Source organism: Medicago truncatula, chromosome 1, assembly GCF_003473485.1.
Source record: "Medicago truncatula cultivar Jemalong A17 chromosome 1, MtrunA17r5.0-ANR, whole genome shotgun sequence".
Taxonomy (NCBI): Eukaryota; Viridiplantae; Streptophyta; class Magnoliopsida; order Fabales; family Fabaceae; genus Medicago; species Medicago truncatula.
This window is the reverse complement of record NC_053042.1, coordinates 27588701-27606359: the sequence shown is the minus strand read 5'-3', so window position 1 is coordinate 27606359 and position 17659 is coordinate 27588701. Positions and strand designations below refer to the sequence as shown.

The 17659-nt window shown below is 34.5% G+C and overlaps 1 protein-coding gene and 1 non-coding gene across 2 annotated transcripts; both read right to left on the bottom strand.

Annotated features, from left to right (window-relative positions):
• Positions 1-4620: 4620 nt before the first annotated feature.
• Positions 4621-5751, bottom strand: LOC25483586 (pentatricopeptide repeat-containing protein At1g12620). Its single transcript, XM_013612282.3, has one exon. It carries the CDS (start codon positions 5749-5751, stop codon positions 4621-4623), a length of 1131 nt encoding a protein of 376 aa, XP_013467736.3.
• Positions 5752-16687: 10936 nt separating this feature from the next.
• TRNAG-UCC (transfer RNA glycine (anticodon UCC)) lies at positions 16688-16759 on the bottom strand. The gene has a single exon. It is a non-coding gene; the product is annotated as a tRNA-Gly (tRNA).
• Positions 16760-17659: the final 900 nt, after the last annotated feature.

Genomic DNA, 17659 nt, shown 5'->3' with positions numbered 1-17659 from the left:
CTGTTCTTCACTTGGCTTAGTAGAGCCTCTACTTGTGTTTAGCTTTTCTCTCCCAATGGCTTGTTGAGTTTGGATGCATGTACCAAATTTGCTAAATTTCGTTAGAGAGAGATGGGGTAGGACCCATGGTAGAAAAGATGGTAGATACTAAACTTAGGTGGTTTGTGCATGTAGAGAGAAGACATGTGGATTATGTAGTTAGAAGGGTAGATGAGATGGAGATGAGTCAGATCACTAAGGGTAGGGGTAGACATTAAAAAAAAAAGAACGATAAGAGAAATTATTAGGAGGGATCTAGAGATAAATGAGTTGAAGCATGATTTTTGATAAAATACTAAAAAGCCGTTTGATTCATATAGTAGATTCCACTTAATGGGATAAGGCTTGGTTGCCGTTGTTTTCCTTAAAATACCAAATTTTTATAATACTATATTATATTTATAATTTCTAGTCTACAAAACAAACTGTTTAACCACATATCACATGAAATGTCCAAAATCAACCTACATGTTATCATTTCTAAATGGACAAATATAATACATTTAACTAGTCTGCATATGCATATGAATCTCTACACACGATGTTTTTTATGGACTAAAATAAAAGATATTTATGCATTCATTCAAATTAACAGAGTACATCGATGCAATACAAAATTCGTTAAAACAAAAATGATGAATATGAGAACAAACTCACAACATTTATGTTAATAGTATAAAACAACAAAGCACATAAACTTACAAATATGACTATATTCAAGTGTTCATAATACACATGCCTCCAAATATGTGATGTCGACGATACAAGAGTCATTGATTGAATTTACACTGGATCGAAGATGACAACACAAATTTATGTGACACTAAGAAAACGAAATCACAAAGGAAAAAAAACTAAATAGATGTGAAAATCACTTATTTAAATGAAAGAGAAGAAGAAATCGATTAGATGAATGATTTTGAAGGATTCTGGATGTACAACGATTTGACTGTTTATAAGAAAGACATGTTTGATTTTTATTTTATAGTTTAAAATTTTTAGGTTGATTGAGAACGAGTGATTCTCGATGTCCGACTGCGTGAATGCGGGTTCCTGTTGACGGTGGAGAACCCCGATCTAAATTGCCACTTTTTGATTGATATAAAAGAAGAAATTAAGGTCATGAGAATGAGAGAGAACCTGTTCTACCCACGATGTTATACCATTATCGGTATAATTAGTGTAAATTAATTACATAATGGGGTCATGTTAGCAACAAATTAGAAACATGCGATCGGTAAAAACTATAAATTATTTTGAAAATGGAAAAGTAGAAAGTGCAATAAACACAGCCGAGAAAAGTAAGAAAAAAATAGAAGGAAAAAAGTCAGAAACATCCCCTTTTTTGTAATCCTAGCATGTGAAACGTTGGGTGGGATAAATATACATAAGAGCAAATTAATTAGGTACATCTTAGACATGAAACATGTTACTAGGAAGAGTGGTGAGCAGCGAATAAGCTTTATTAAAGACTCTAAATCAAGTACAAAGATTAAGCACGCAAGATAACTACAAGCTCCAAAGTTCAAAATCTTCTTACTACCATTGCCTAACAAAATTAATAAGCAATGAATTAAAATCGACCCTATACAACGACTAAAACGAATGACTTAACGTTATATTATATTCTATTCCGCTCTACTCCATAATGTTCCATCAATTTAAATAAAGCTTTACTAAACTCTTTTTTAAAGAAACTAAATGAAATATATTAACGAAGACAAACAAGTATATCCCGCACAAGAAGTGCCTGAAAAAACTTCCGAAAGATTACAAAATTACATTACACCAAAAACCACCAACGAAACAAAAACTAGAAGGAAAACAACTATTGAACAATTTTTAAGCAATTAAGGGGATTTAGCTGCAAAAAAATGGTAATCAAAAGCAAAAACAACATAATTCGCTTTCAACCACCAATATAACTAAATCTTAATTGTACACATAAAGATTGAAGGTTGTCCTACTTGTGCTGAAAAATAGGATTATTTCTTTCCTCTCGAGAGGAATTGTCAGAACATTAAAGAAACAAGGATTTGACCGAGTTGCCATCGTTATTGGCCGATATCAGCTAATGGTAAGCACGGTTTATGGTAAATGAATTTGACGGATGAAGTTGTCAAATCCATCTGTCTGCAATGTCAATCGAAAAACCAAAAGTAGTTAGTTGTTCACTACACTCCATCACCAAATCCTCCTCCGAAGCAAACAACTTCATCATCCAAATTATTATTCTCTTTAATGATAAAACATATTTCACGTAATTAATTGTTTTTTTTACATGGTTTTTATTAATTAAAGTTAGTGAAATAGTTAGATGGATGGAGATATGATAAATAAAAGTATATTAATGAGAAAAATAATTAACGTTTCAAATTGATATTTTAAGGTGAAAACGTACTATAAAAAATATTACATATAAGTCAACAAAACTTCCTTTTATGGTAAGAATTTGTTTTTTTTGTATGTTTAACCAATGCCCGGGGGCACTGGTTAGCATGACCCAAATTTAAATAGAGAGCTTCATTTCATTTGTACTACAAACACTAGACATTCATTTCGGTGACGGTGAGCTCATAACAAAACAGACACGTGCCGATGACGATAATGGGAAGTTGTTTCCGTCCAAAAATTGCCACTGCAAAGAGGTTCAGTCGTTTCAGATCAACATTACCATTACCATTACCATGCTCGAAACCCAACAACATTCAGAAACCCATCTTCTTCAACTACCATAATGCAATCGCTGCTTTTGAAGGTATGTTGATTGAAGACCCTACTCCTCCAACACACGAGTTCAATCATTTGCTAAGTTCAATAGCAAAAACATTCCCCAAAACTAATGGTGTTGTTGTCGATTCTTACACTGAGATGCTGAAAATGGGTATTTCTCTTGATTTAGTTTCCTACAACATTCTCATGAAGTGCTATGCTGATGCTAAACTCTTGGGTTCTCCTTGTCTCTTTTTGGGAAAGTTTTCAAATTAGGGTTCCAATCTACTAGTTTTACTATGAATATTTTGTTGAAACCTCTTTGTTCTTCCGGGAAGGTTGCTAAGGCTATTGGATTTGGTGAAGGGTCTTTGCGACCAAGGAAATGTTCAATCTGCATTGATGTATGTTAAGGGAAGCTTTTGTCCTCATATATCTATGTTGAATCCAATTTTTGATGCTCTATGTAAGAATCCTGATACTTTTCATCAGGCTTGTAAGTTGTTTGCTGATTTTTTTCATATCGTTGATTTACATGGTGATATTTTTACATATAACGCATTGATTAGAGGTTATTGTGTTACTAATCAATTCCCTAAAGCCTTTTCATTATATAAAAAAGTGTTGTTAAAAGAGATTCAACCAAATCTTTATACCTTTGGAATCCTGCTTGACTGTTTATGCAAACAAGGTTTGCTAAACGAGTCCAAAATTCTCATCAATGTAATGTTGAAACGGGGTCTGCAACTTGACTTAGTTTGCTACACTTCTTTAGTCTCTGGATACTTTGTTCTAAATGATTCCCAAAATGCTATTAAATTGTTTCACTCACTGCCCAAGAGGGGTATAAACCGTGATACCCAAATTTACAACACCGTCATATTTGGTTTATGTCGGATGAAACTGATCAAGCAACAGGACTTCTATAAGATATGAGTTTTGAAAACATCAAACCCGATGTTGTTTCCTATGGAATCTTCATTGATTCATATTCTCTCATAGGTGAAATGTGTGGTGCTTGGAACTTGTTTAATGAGATGGAGCATAAAGGTCTTGATCCTAATACAATTCTTTGTTAAATGAGTTATTTAAATCTAATCAGCCGGAGGAAACTTTGAAATTGTTTGACAAGATGAAGACCCGAGGAATAAGGCTTGATGATTGTGTCTACGCTACTTTAATTTTGGGTTTGTCCATGAGTGGACGGCATGATATGACGAACATGTTCTTGGAAGAAGCATTTCATAAAGGATTCGATCTTAATAAGGAAGCCTACCACACATCACACATTATATGTTGCACTTGGACACAAGCAAAAGTAACCCGTGGCTTCGACCTCGGTTACACATTATGGTTTGTCTTTAGTTACCCTCAATCATCGTCAAGTGTAACCGAGGTCGAAGCCACGGGTTACTTTTGCTTGTGTACAAGTGCAGCATATAATGTGTGGTAGGCTTCCTTATTAAGATCGAATCCTTTATGAAATGCTTCTTCCAAGAACATGTTGGCCATATCATGCCGTCCACTCATGGACAAACCCAAAATTAAAGTAGCGTAGACACAATCATCAAGCCTTATTCCTCGGGTCTTCATCTTGTCAAACAATTTCAAAGCTTCCTCCGGCTGATTAGATTTAAATAACTCATTTAACAAAGAATTGTATTAGGATCAAGACCTTTATGCTCCATTTCATTAAACAAGTTTCAAGCACCACACATTTCACCTATGTGAGAATATGAATCAATGACGATTCCATAGGAAACACCATCGGATTTGATGTTTTCAAAACTCATATCTTGTAGAAGTGATGTTGCTTGATCAAACAGTTTCATCCGACATAAACCAAATATGACGGGTGTTCAATCATATTTATGTATAGTAAGGATCGAGATAATGTTTTGCATTCTCGAAAATTTTCACTTGTTCTGCAATCTTATTCATAACAAACCGTCTTGATCTCCGTTTGTATAGTTGACACATAACAGGTTGATAACAAGCAACATTAGGTTTGACACCAGCTTTTATCACCAAAGTTGCTGCACTTTTAACAGATTTCACCTCTTGTTCGGTAACTAAAGTTTGATAAAGGTGCAACAATTCTTTAAGCAATTCAACAGCTAGTTTAAAGTGACCGATGATGCAATAACCATAGATTAGATTTGCATATGTTATAGGGTTAAGCAAGATGTTGTTAAAAATCATTTCAACATAAAGAGCATAGGCTTGGTTTACAAGTCTTTCTTTGGAGAGCCTGAATATGATTGAGTTATAACAAGACGTGAGAGAAACACAAGTATCTTCTGGTTCCCTTTCAATCAGCAGTGCCTGTCTCAACATGTTGATGGCTAATTGAGTTTCTCCTATCTCACATAATCCATCGACAAGAATATTATAACTACGATGGTCCAAAGGATAACCCTTTTTAAGTATGATGTCATTATAAAACGGCATTGCTTTGTCTATCTGACTTCTAAGACAAAAACCTTCTAAGAGAGCATTTAAAGTTTCAGCAGTAGGATAATGACCGGAGTCGATGATTTTATTGAATAAATAGAGAGCTGAAGACATGTTACCTCTTAGAGAGTGACACTGGATGAGGATAATGAAAGTATGAGTGTCTGGATCTGGACGTACAGGACCATCGAATTTGGATAATTCATCATCTAATTCTTTGACAAGGATAAAAATAGTGTCGAAAGAGTGCATTTTAGCAAGTTTAGAAAGAACATGGTTATAAAGGGATATGACACAAACACCCATGGAAAGCATGTTTTTGAAGAATTTAACAGCTTCATCGTGAGGATTGCCATAGTCATTAGAAAAAGCGATACGCGGTCTAGCCATGGGAGTTGGATATAATACTGAGAAGGATGACGAAACAAAACGAGGAATCTTGTTCTTGTTGTTGGTGGGAATAATAGAACAAACAGCAGCAGCAGCAGCAGAAGCAACAGCACCACCACCACCACCACCATATAATCTTCTTAAAATTGAAAACATTGTTGCACAGTGTTGTGAATTCGATGAAAAATCACACCAATAACAACTTGATGTGTGGAGCAAGGGATAATTAAGCAACCAAAACAAAGCGTATGGAACAATTAAATACAAGCCAAAAAGTAGAAAACAACGGCGAGAAGAACAAAAGAAGAAGAAGAACACAAGGAAATTTGTTGACCCAGTTCGGTCCAATCTGACCTAGTCTGGGGGAGAGAGCAGCCCTCCGATCCACTATTTGATGAGTAACGTTACAAAGAGAAATCAATGGGTTACAAGAATAAGTCTCCCGCCTAATTCTACCCAAAGTCCCAATCTCTTCCCGTAACCAAGAGACTCCAATCCTAATAGTGTTTCTCTCTATCTCAATCTCTCCCTCTCTCTAAGTTTGCTTTGATACAAGGTCTATATTTATAGTAAAAGTCCTGCTTAAAATCTATAACAAATCTGCCTAAAATTTGTAACAAATTTGTAACAAAAACTGTAACAAATCTGCTCCCAAAAATATGTTTTATTTTTATCCGCCAGCGCACCATCGTGCCACGATGCGACCCCATCGTGCCACGATTTTTCCAGTGCCTTGCCCAAAAAACTAAAACCTCCATCGTGCCGCGAAGCCCAGCTGTCGTGCCACGATTGTGCAGAAACCTGATTTTAAGTTAACTCTCACAATTCTCCACCTTGACTTCAAATCAGTGATGATGCCGATCATCAACCTCCTTGCTGCTCAAACCCTTGCTTCCCACTACTCCAAGTAGCTCCACAAGTTTACACCATCAACCTCTTCAGCCATCGGAATGTCTTCCGCCTTCTCGAAGATGCTTGTAGTCCAACTACGCTAGGAATTTCAGGTAGTTCTACAAGACTTATACCATAACCTCTTCAATACGAGACATCTCCCGCTTTCCTTGAAGATCTACTTGTACCCAATCACCCTTGGCTTTTAGAGTAATCCACAAGTATACACCTCAACCCCTTCAGCCCTCGGAATGTCTTCCGCCTTCTCGAAGGTCCTTGCAGTCCAACTACACTAGGAATTTTAGGTAGTCCCACAAGCATTCACCATACCGTCTTCAACGCAGAACATCTCCCGCTTCCTTGAAGATCACCTTGCATCCAATCACTCTTGGCTTTTAGAGTAATTTCGCAAGCCGTGCTACATATTCTCCAACTTCATGAAGAAATCCCTTGCTCACCATAGAGCATAGCACCCAAGGTCTTCATAGTCGTACCATTACCGGTGTGTTCAACTCCACCTCACGCTGAGCGTACTCTACCTCAACTAGCAAATGCGTACATCCCACTATGTCTTCAACCTTGAAACTCCACCTCAACAGGTAGATCCTGAGTATTCTTACCACCGCCTCTCCAGGCTGATGTTGAGTGTTTAACGTCTCTCCAGACGACCACCGCTTCACTAGGCATCAATCCCAAGGTGAGACACATCACCTTCTTCTTCCTCCAAACAACACCACACCATCAGAGCACCCGCATCCTCATAACCCTCCGAGACAATTTGTGCGGAATTACCATTAATCTCCGGACAATCCTTCTTGAAGTGACCCATCTTGTGACAGTTAAAGCATTCAAGCCTTGACTTGTTACCACTCTTTCTCCGGTTACCTCTACCTCCACCATTCCCTCTTGTGACACTTAGGCCATCACCGTGTTCATGAGTCAAGTCCTTGGACTTGGTCAACTCCTTGGTTCTCAAAGCCGCTTGAACTTCTTCCAAGGTAACAGTGCCTTCCTTGCCATAGAGCATGGTATCTTTGAACGATTCAAAAGATTTCGGTAGAGCACACAACAAGAGTATAGCTTTATCCTCGTCCTCAAGTTGCACCTCAATATTCTCCAAGTCATCTAGGATTTTGTTGAACTCCGTAAGTTGCTCCATGATGGCCTTTGACTCTACCATCCTGAATGAGTAGAGTTGTTGCTTTAGGAATTGCCGATGAGCCAAAGACTTTGTCATATACAAAGATTCCAACTTTGCCCATATCGATGCCGCGGTTGCTTCCTTTGCTACTTCTCTCAAAACTTTATCCCCGAGGCACAAGACAACGGCACTCCGGGCCTTGTCCACCATCTCGGTCTTCTCCGCTTGTGACATGGTGACCGGTAACGAACCTTCACCCTTCAAAGCTTTCTCACACTTCTGCTGTATTAACACCGCTTCCATCTTTACCTTCCATAACCCGAAATCGTTATCTCCGGTAAACTTCTCGATATCCCACTTTGAACCCATGGTACTTAATTATCCTTCGACCCTTTGCCCCACGGTGGGCGCCAATTGTTGTGAATTCGATGAAAAATCACACCAATAACAACTTGATGTGTGGAGCAAGGGATAATTAAGCAACCAAAACAAAGCGTATGGAACAATTAAATACAAGCCAAAAAGTAGAAAACAACGGCGAGAAGAACAAAAGAAGAAGAAGAACACAAGGAAATTTGTTGACCCAGTTCGGTCCAATCTGACCTAGTCTGGGGGAGAGAGCAGCCCTCCGATCCACTATTTGATGAGTAACGTTACAAAGAGAAATCAATGGGTTACAAGAATAAGTCTCCCGCCTAATTCTACCCAAAGTCCCAATCTCTTCCCGTAACCAAGAGACTCCAATCCTAATAGTGTTTCTCTCTATCTCAATCTCTCCCTCTCTCTAAGTTTGCTTTGATACAAGGTCTATATTTATAGTAAAAGTCCTGCTTAAAATCTATAACAAATCTGCCTAAAATTTGTAACAAATCTGTAACAAATCTGCTCCCAAAAATATGTTTTATTTTTATCCGCCAGCGCACCATCGTGCCACGATGCGACCCCATCGTGCCACGATTTTTCCAGTGCCTTGCCCAAAAAACTAAAACCTCCATCGTGCCGCGAAGCCCAGCTGTCGTGCCACGATTGTGCAGAAACCTGATTTTAAGTTAACTCTCACACACAGTACAGCGCAATACAGATCTAGAACCAAAATCTATGTCGGCCGCCGATTGATTTTTTCAGGAACACTTTTGTTATCATCACTTCCCCAGCGATGATCTTATTTATATTCAAGGATAGGGTTTAGGGTTTAGGTCAAAGGATTATTTTGTTTCCTTGTGTAACTAGTTTTGTTTCACGTACCGTGTAACCTAGTTCAGTTTGTAACGTATACCAGTACCATATACTTTGCTTTAGATTAGGTCAAAGGATTATTTTGTTGTTGTTTTTGTAACTAGTTTACTTTGCTTCACATTCATCTAAGGTGTACATGGGTTGTACTCCTTCAAAAAAAAAAAAAAAATCTAAGATGTACATCGGTTGGGTCAACTCAGAAAATTCAGTCAAACCTATCTAAAAACTTTAAAATAATAGTTTTTTTTTTAAAAAAAAAAGCTAAAATGGAATATATTATCAACACCAAAAAGTCTTTCCTAACACAAGGAGTGCAGAGGAAAAACAAACATTCTACGATATTTACAAACGGGGAAAAGATAAAAACAACAAAAAGGCACTAAAAGAAATAACAATTAACCGAGTGAGCTACTTGTGAGGCCATACAACTCATGAAGCCAAACAATGAGATGCATCTTGTATGCATCTTGAAAATGGAAAACTAGAAAGTACAACAAAGTAATAAACACAACCGAGAAAAAACAGAAAAAATAGAAGGAAAAAAGTTTGAAACATCTTAGACATGGAACATGCCGTTAGGATGAGTTATGTTATTTAAACAATCATTTGAATAATAACTTATAAAATAATTATGAATTTATAAGAAAAATAAGGTATTGACACAAAAACTAAAATAATAACGAAAAAAGGTAAAAATATTATATCAGTATGGGAGAGAATGTTGTCAGAAAAATTGTCAAAAAATAATTGTATAAATATGATTTCTCTGTTAGGAAGATTGGTGGGTGGCGAATAAGTTTGGTGGGTGGCGAATAAGTTTTTTTCTTTTCTTTTTAGAGGCAAAATAAAATTATTTTATTAAAGACTCTAAACAAAGTACAATGTGTCCTAGGTTTATTCTTAAAAAAAAAGGTGTACTAGGTTTGAAAAGGTAGTTAAATACAAAATACAATCACCAAACCAAGCACAATGTGTCTTAGGTTTATTCTTTCCAAAAAAAAAGGTGTACTAGATTTGAAAAGGTAGTTAAGATACAAAACACAATCACCAAACTAAGCACAATGTATCCTAGGTTTATTCTTTCCAAAAATGGTGTATTAGGTTTAAAAAGGTAGTTAAGATACAAAATACAATCACCAAACTGAACACACAAGACAACTACAAGCACCAAAGGTCGAAATCTGCCCACTATCCATTGATATCAAAAAAGTTTTCTGAGTAATAATTTTATCTGACAAAGTAACTATTATTATTTTTTTTATTTTTTTTAGGGGAACAATCATTATTAAATTACTCTTAATATATACTCCCTCCGTATCGAAATATAAGCAAAATTCAACTATCTTACTTGTGACAAAATATAAGCAAAATTGACTTTTTTCATCATATTTAAGGCTAATATACCAAAAATGCCCTTAGTTTAATACTCCAATTTCCATCACAGTTTTCCACGCGAATGCAATTCTCCAAACCAGGTTTTAATGAATGTATTGAAAAACTGAAACGGCTCTCTATACTCCTCTCCCTCTATAGTAACTCCACGAAGCCCAAGCCAATGTTTTCTTCCACTTATTATAAAAAGGCTGTTCAGAGAGAAACTTAGTGTTCCTTCTATTCTTCTGCATAATTCAAGAAAATGGCTTTCAAGAAAATGGCTATAAAAGCACCATCTTTTAGTTTGGGAATTGACTCAGATTCTGAGGATCTGCTGAATCGAATTGTTGAAGACTCGCTAGAGAAAGATGGGGAGGTTGAACAGATTCAAAATGTTGAGGGTGAAGTGAATTCTCACCATCATGTTGAAGGTGGAGAAAGAAGCTTCAAACACAACTTTGATCTTAACGAAATTCCTAATGAAAGTGAAGGTGCTGCTGAAGCTGATGATGTTAATGAAGTTCTTAATCCAGTTGAAGGTGCTGCTGAAGCTGAACTTGATTTAGATCTAAACAAAATGCCCAACGTGAATGTTGAAAATGAGATTGAAGAGGAGTTGGCAAACCATGAAAAGGATGAGGTTCAGAAAAATGAAAAGTTAAAGAAATGGGTTCATGATATGCTGAAGATTTATATAGCTGGGTTTCCATGATTTTGTTCGACAATGATAAGAACAAGTGAAAAACTACAACTTTTGCTGCTGCTTTTATTTTTTGTCTTTATCCCCTAATGTACTAGCTTATGTTAACAATTTGGAGAAGCAACGTGAAGTACTCTTTTTTGTCTTTATCCATGTACTAGCTTATGCCAATCGGTTACTTTAATATTTCCTTTTTTTTTTTTGCCTTTCATAAAATAATATAAAGAAGTTTCTATCACCAAAAACAAAATTGCTTTCTATTGAATAAAATACTTGACGTACACAATGCATAAAACACAAAAGATAGCTACGAGATATGAGAATAAAATACGCCACGTACAATGCATAAAACACAAAAATGGTTACGTGACATGAATAATTCTTGAACTCCACAAGTCATTCACTCCATACCCTGCAAGAGTTCACTAATTTCAGCAACCAATTCTTGATCGCAATTTAGTGTAGTGGGTAGTGTAGCTTGTCTAAGCATGACATCTTTCTTCATATGAGGAGTCTTGTATTTATTGGACCCTTTAACCTTCATGATTTCAATCATGCACGACTGAAGTGTAAGAAATATTTTGTTTGAATCCACACTAGAAAATTCATCAAACGAAGTTTGCACTGCTTGAATAAGTTCATCAACCGTCCTTGTCACTTTCTTTTGTTGTAATGCTTGAATGGCTGCAAAAAATCCCAAATCCAATACATTTAAATCAGGAGAATTAGGTGGCTGATTAATCAAACGGATGTCAAATCCACCTTCAGAAGCCGCTGCTTGAAATTCTTCGTCATCAACAGAAACATGACACGGTGCATTATCTTGTTGAATGTAAATTGTTTCCGATGCAAGTTCTGGTGGCACTTTTTCTTTGACGGCCGGTAAAATCTTGTCTCTTAAGTACATTCGACTAACTTCTCTAGTAATAGAACCGATTGGTTTTGTTTCGAGTGTCCCTGCGGGTCTATTGACACTGGACCTTCTTGCAGGCACTTTTTCAACTAGAGGCCACACTCCAATTTTTCCCGACCATGTTTCATGACCTGCATAATCAAACCTAGGTCTAGCCACTGCAACTATAAACATGACCTTCATTAGATAATTTTTGTTTTTGCACGGACGGTATGGATCATCCTCATCTGCAAGAAGGTAATAATTCTGAGATTTTTTGGTCACATAGAACCACTTTTCATCTATGTGAATAACATTGTGCATTGACTTAAACTTTGGCTCAAATGGAATGCTACTTTCCTCCAACATGGACAAACAAAATCTAAGACGAGCTTTCATATTATCATCTGTCATGTGTGGTTTTAGTGCACTTGAATGCCGACGCAAAACACCTTTTTTTATTAACCTCATTAGTTGTCCAGTGGTACACTCTAATGCTTCTGCTAGAGATCGAAGACTGCTACGTTTGTGTAGCGGTATTTCACGTATTTTTTCGATATCTATGACTTTTTTTTTCCGACCACATTTTGTTTTCTTGTGACAAACATCACCTGTTTCAATTTTTTGCCTCCAAATCGCATAAATAACATCTACGGATACTTGATAGGAAGAAGACAACCGTTTAACAACCCCCTTATTAATTTTTCTACCAGAGCTTGAATTGATCAAAACCTCACAAATATTTTGCCGCTGATAGTTGTCTAAAAAAGTTCGCTTTCTTTTAGATTGTGGCTCACTATGAATGTTGTTTCCTGTTTCATTAAATATAAAATCAAAATAGTTATAAAAAATATAAAAATAGAAATTGGTTTCAGTACATAAAATTGCATGCCATTGACATTTGACACTTTGACAGGAGTAGTAGCATGCCATAAATTTCATGGTCCATTGATAAAAAAGAATAACAAGGTGGAGTACATGTAACCATGTTGCAACAAAACGTGTACTCCTACGTCATATACATGCAGTTCATATAAAACGTGGAGAATATTGAGTGCAAAAAGTGGCACAATATAATAAAGACAAGTGCAAAACTAATATAAATAAACATTCACAAAATGAAAAAAAAAACTCCATGTACCTATATCTTCTTCGATGTTATTGTAAAAAAGTTCAGCTACATCTTCTTCATCTTCGGAGACGCTATCTTCAGACTCAAATCCAATATCTTCTTCTTCATCTGATAGATAGTCGAATAAATCATTGCTTGAATAAGTAGCATTCAAATTAGAAGTGTTCAAAACACTGCAGGGGATGTTCAAACTAATCTCTAAAGGTACATTTGAGAGGTGGTTAGAGGTGCTCAAATCATTCAAAGGAATGTTCAGATCAATATTAAGAGGCACGTTTGAGAGGTGGTTAGAAGTGTTCAAGTCATTCAAAGAGATGTTCAAATCAATATTGAGAGGCTCATTTGAGAGGTGGTTAGATGTGTTCAAGTCATTCAAAGGGATATTCAAATCAATATTGAGAGGCTCATTTGAGAGGTGGTTAAATGTGTTCAAATCATTCAAAGGGGTGTTTAAATCAATATCAAGAGTCATCTTCAATTAACAATGTGAAGCTCCAATTTTCTTGCATTTTTTACCTTCAATTTATAGAAATCAAAGTGACACTCCAGTTTCTAAATTTAAATTTCAGATGAATTAGTGTGCCATTTTGTTACCGCCAATTTTTTTATAAAATGAAAGAAAAGCTTGAAAAATTTGCGCCAATTTTTTATAGGAGTAAAACAGTTTTGGAAGTTGAAGAGGCAAATAAATTTTGGCTTGAATTTTGGTGTATTATTGAGCAACATGTTTCCTCTCTTCAATGAAAGAACATGAAAAATAACCAAGCACCTTAATTAATGTGGTGAGAACATCAACGGTTACAGAAAATCAGAATTCATAAGGGCAAATAAGGTATTTTGGCTTAAATTAAATGACAAAGACATCATTTCTTAAAATATGTGATTTGGTCAATTTTGCTTATAAAAAATTACGGAGGGAGTAAATGTATTCAGCGTTGATTTTTCATATTTCAAGACAACTGATGATAGTATTAAAAATGGATATAATAGGAGAAAGAATAATAAATATATCTAAAAATTTGTATATATATTTATTATTCTTTCCTAATTAAGTTTTACATAAGAGGGGAGGATAGTGTATAGGATATGATAGTGTAATTTATGTATCTCTCAAGAGAAAAGAGTGTAATTGCTAGGGTAAACAGTAATTTACTCTAAGAAGAGTGATGGACAACAAATGAACTGCTCTATTCGATCTCACATATAAGTAAAACTTATTTTTTTTAGGTTAATTGAATTGATATTTTTGATTTATATTATATACTGGTTACATCAGTTATTCAATAAACCTTCAAAGATTAATATTTGCTACTATATGAGATTGGAGGAAGTACATCCTAGTGCATCGCTAACACGTAACTCAATTTGCCGATTAATGAGGTGCATCTTGCTTATGAAAAATGCTATTGGGAAGAGTGGTGGGTAATGACTCTTGGAATAGTTTCTTTTTCTCTTTAGGCTATATTTAGATCGATAGAATGAGATAAAATGAAATGAAATAAATTAATGTTCATTGTTTTTATTTTATTTTTAAGCAACAAGAAAATATAATAAATAAAAATAAAACGATACAAAGACTGGAGGGACATAGGATCTGACTCAGGAAAGCTCAAACGGAAATACATCATGATAAAACAGCCTAGATAGATCTACTCTAATCTATCCAAACAAAAATTCACCAAACACAGACGCAACCCAACAAACATGCATACGGGCTCAAAATCAGATTACAAAAAAGAATGAAAAGTGAACATTCATACAGGGACAGTTAGAGTGAAATTATGGCGAATGGATCGACCGCCAACACGGTACAAAATCCAAGTGCCAACAGCTCCCTGAACAACAGCAAGCATAAAGTTCTTTCGAACAAACAACGCGTAGGAACTCAGATCGAGGGATGAGTCCAATACATCAGTGACCAAACACTTTCGGGTTAAGCGAACTAGACCCTCTCAGATTTTTGTAACAGACTCTTTCGAAATGAAATGAAGAGTGGAATGAAATGAAGATCAATTGCATGCATTCCATTCTATAACATTTCATCACTTATTCACATTTTACTTCTTCCTCCAATTTATTAATTTATCTAATTATTAAATTACAAATATATCCTTATCATTAGGTTGTTAAATAATTTTTTTCCTCAAAAAAAATGTTAAATAATTTCTTCTCTCCCTTCTTTTTTCGTGTGCGTCTAATATTATGGCTGAAGTATATCATGGCGTATGCTTGTGAGATATATTTGGAGTTATTACTGTCTAGTGTTTTTTTTTCTTTCTTATGATTGGGGTTTGAACTCCTTATTTTTACCAACTGAGTTAAATTCATGAGGACAAGTGTAATGTATTCTGGCTGAATGGTTTGTGATTAAAGTTTTTTATTTTCCAAATTGTGATTGTGTTCACGAGATCTTAAAATAATCAATATGGATGGCTCCTCCTTTTTATTTATTGTATAGAATGCATTTTCTAAATAGTGTTTTTTAAATAAGGACAAAAAAACAAAAACATATATTTTGTTCCATTCCATTTTCAAAAAATAGAATGGAAACATTACCTAGTCATAATATAAAATACCCAAACAATGTAATGAAATCAACGTTCCATTATTCATTTTTATTCAATTGCATTTACATTATGTTTTATTTCGCTCTACTCGGTAATATTCTCCATCAATTTAAACCAAGTTTTACTCAACTCTAGAAGGGAGTTGAATAGAATCCCCTCTATTTTTGGAAAATATTTTTTTCTAAATTAGCGTAGGAAATTCTAATGGAATCGACGAAATTGTAAATTGTTACTCTTTGCTTCATTATAAGTGTCTCATATGAGTTTAAACTCATCTTCTCTAAGAGAAGTTTGAATTACATCCACCTCCTCTCTTATGTTATAATATACATTTCTCTCTTTTGAAAATTAAAACTTATACTTCTATCCCTTATAAGATACTTGAATGACAACCCTCATCCCTAATTATTAAACATTCACTGCACTTTAATTTATTTTAACATAAATAAATCTTTTTATGATATCTACTAATTTTGAAACAACATTTAAAAATAAATAAATTCATTACTTTATAATTTAAATGTAAACGACAATTGATTTTTCATTTATTAATTTTATAATTTAGAATATAGAATTCACTTTTAAATAACCATATTTTATCGATTTTAATAAGTTTTCACTCATTTTAATTTTATTTTGTGTTGTTTTATATTTTTAATAAGGTTTAATACTCGATGCAAATGAAATTGTGAATAAAAAATAGAGATAATAAGATAGAAATTTTGATTGAATCAATATGAACTTTCTTTAAGCCTAGTTTTACACGCAAAAATTTCTTTTTAGGGATGTTTTTTTTTGTGGTGGTCGGGGTTGGAGTTTGAACCCGGACCTTTTGCATATTTTATGCAGTGTCCATATCAACTGAGTTATGCTCACTAGGACTTCTTTTTAGGGATTTACATACAGAGATTAAATTAATCTTTGATTAATATATCAAGATCGAGAGTGAAGGGTGTAAATTAGACTTGTGAAAATAGACTTTTATCAATATCATGATATCAAAATCAAAATATGGTAAAAGAAATCAAGATTTGAAGACTATTGTGGGAAATGTAACAAAAAGTGGGGTGAAAATAATTTTGAGGAAATCGAATTTAAAGTGGTTATGAAAACTAGATTTTGATATATTGCATACAAATAATTTTAAAAATAATTAAAATGCGTTTGCCGGGAGTCGAACCCGGGTCTATTGCTTGGAAGGCAATTATCCTAACCGTTGGACTACAAACGCTTGTTGTTTTGTTTTGTCAAAGTTTAAATATATAGATTATAAATGAGACTTATCACTGTACACTTGCTTAAAGGATCTATAAAGATATTTATAATAGAGATCCTCACATTTAACATGTCTTGAATTAAAGGAATGATGTCCTTAGAATATTTATTAAATCCTTGCTTGTCACGGATTAGTAATTTAGTGAATCTATAAAAAAAAAAGTGAAATTCATTTTATGTTTGTTTATCATAATAAAAATTATTTTTATAAAAGACAATAATTTTTTAACTTTTTTTTGTTGGAAGGAAAATTTTAACTTGTTTGTGCATGTAGAATCCACAAATTATAAGAGAAAGACTAGCTACAAAAGCACCAAAACCCACCATTCATTTTTTACAAGTACACAAGTTTCTATTACTTGATAGCTACTAATTAGGGAAATGACTTTCAGAAGAATTGAATAATTAATCTGATTTGAATTAAAAAATTAAATGAGTTGAAAGATCAAAGTTTAAACCAATGTGAATAAAAAATATATTAACACTTCAAATAATTACTAGCATTGATCGTTTTAAAAGAAGATAAAGGATTTGAACTAGAAAAATGACCTTTAAAAAAGTTGAATAACTTAACTGATTTGAATTAATCGTTAATGAATTGAAAGATCAGAGATTAAACCTTCGTGAAAGAGAGGTTTCTCTTGTGTCTCACTGTTTTTTCTTCATGAGGTGGATGCAACGAATGAAAGAGGGAGAGAGAAGAGAGGGTCTCACTGTTTTTTTTTTCTTTTTGTTGTGATTTGTTAATTTTTTTTCTTCAAAAATGACCACATATCACGTGTTTGTGTGGAGGTTAAAGTGGTGTGTACAATTAAAGGGTGTCAACCAAACTTTACCGACTAGTTTATAAGAGAAT

What these genes read in the sequence shown, in the direction of transcription:
- LOC25483586 (XM_013612282.3), bottom strand. Translation starts at nt 5,751, where the DNA reads ATGTTTTCAATTTTAAGAAGATTATATGGTGGTGGTGGTGGTGGTGCT.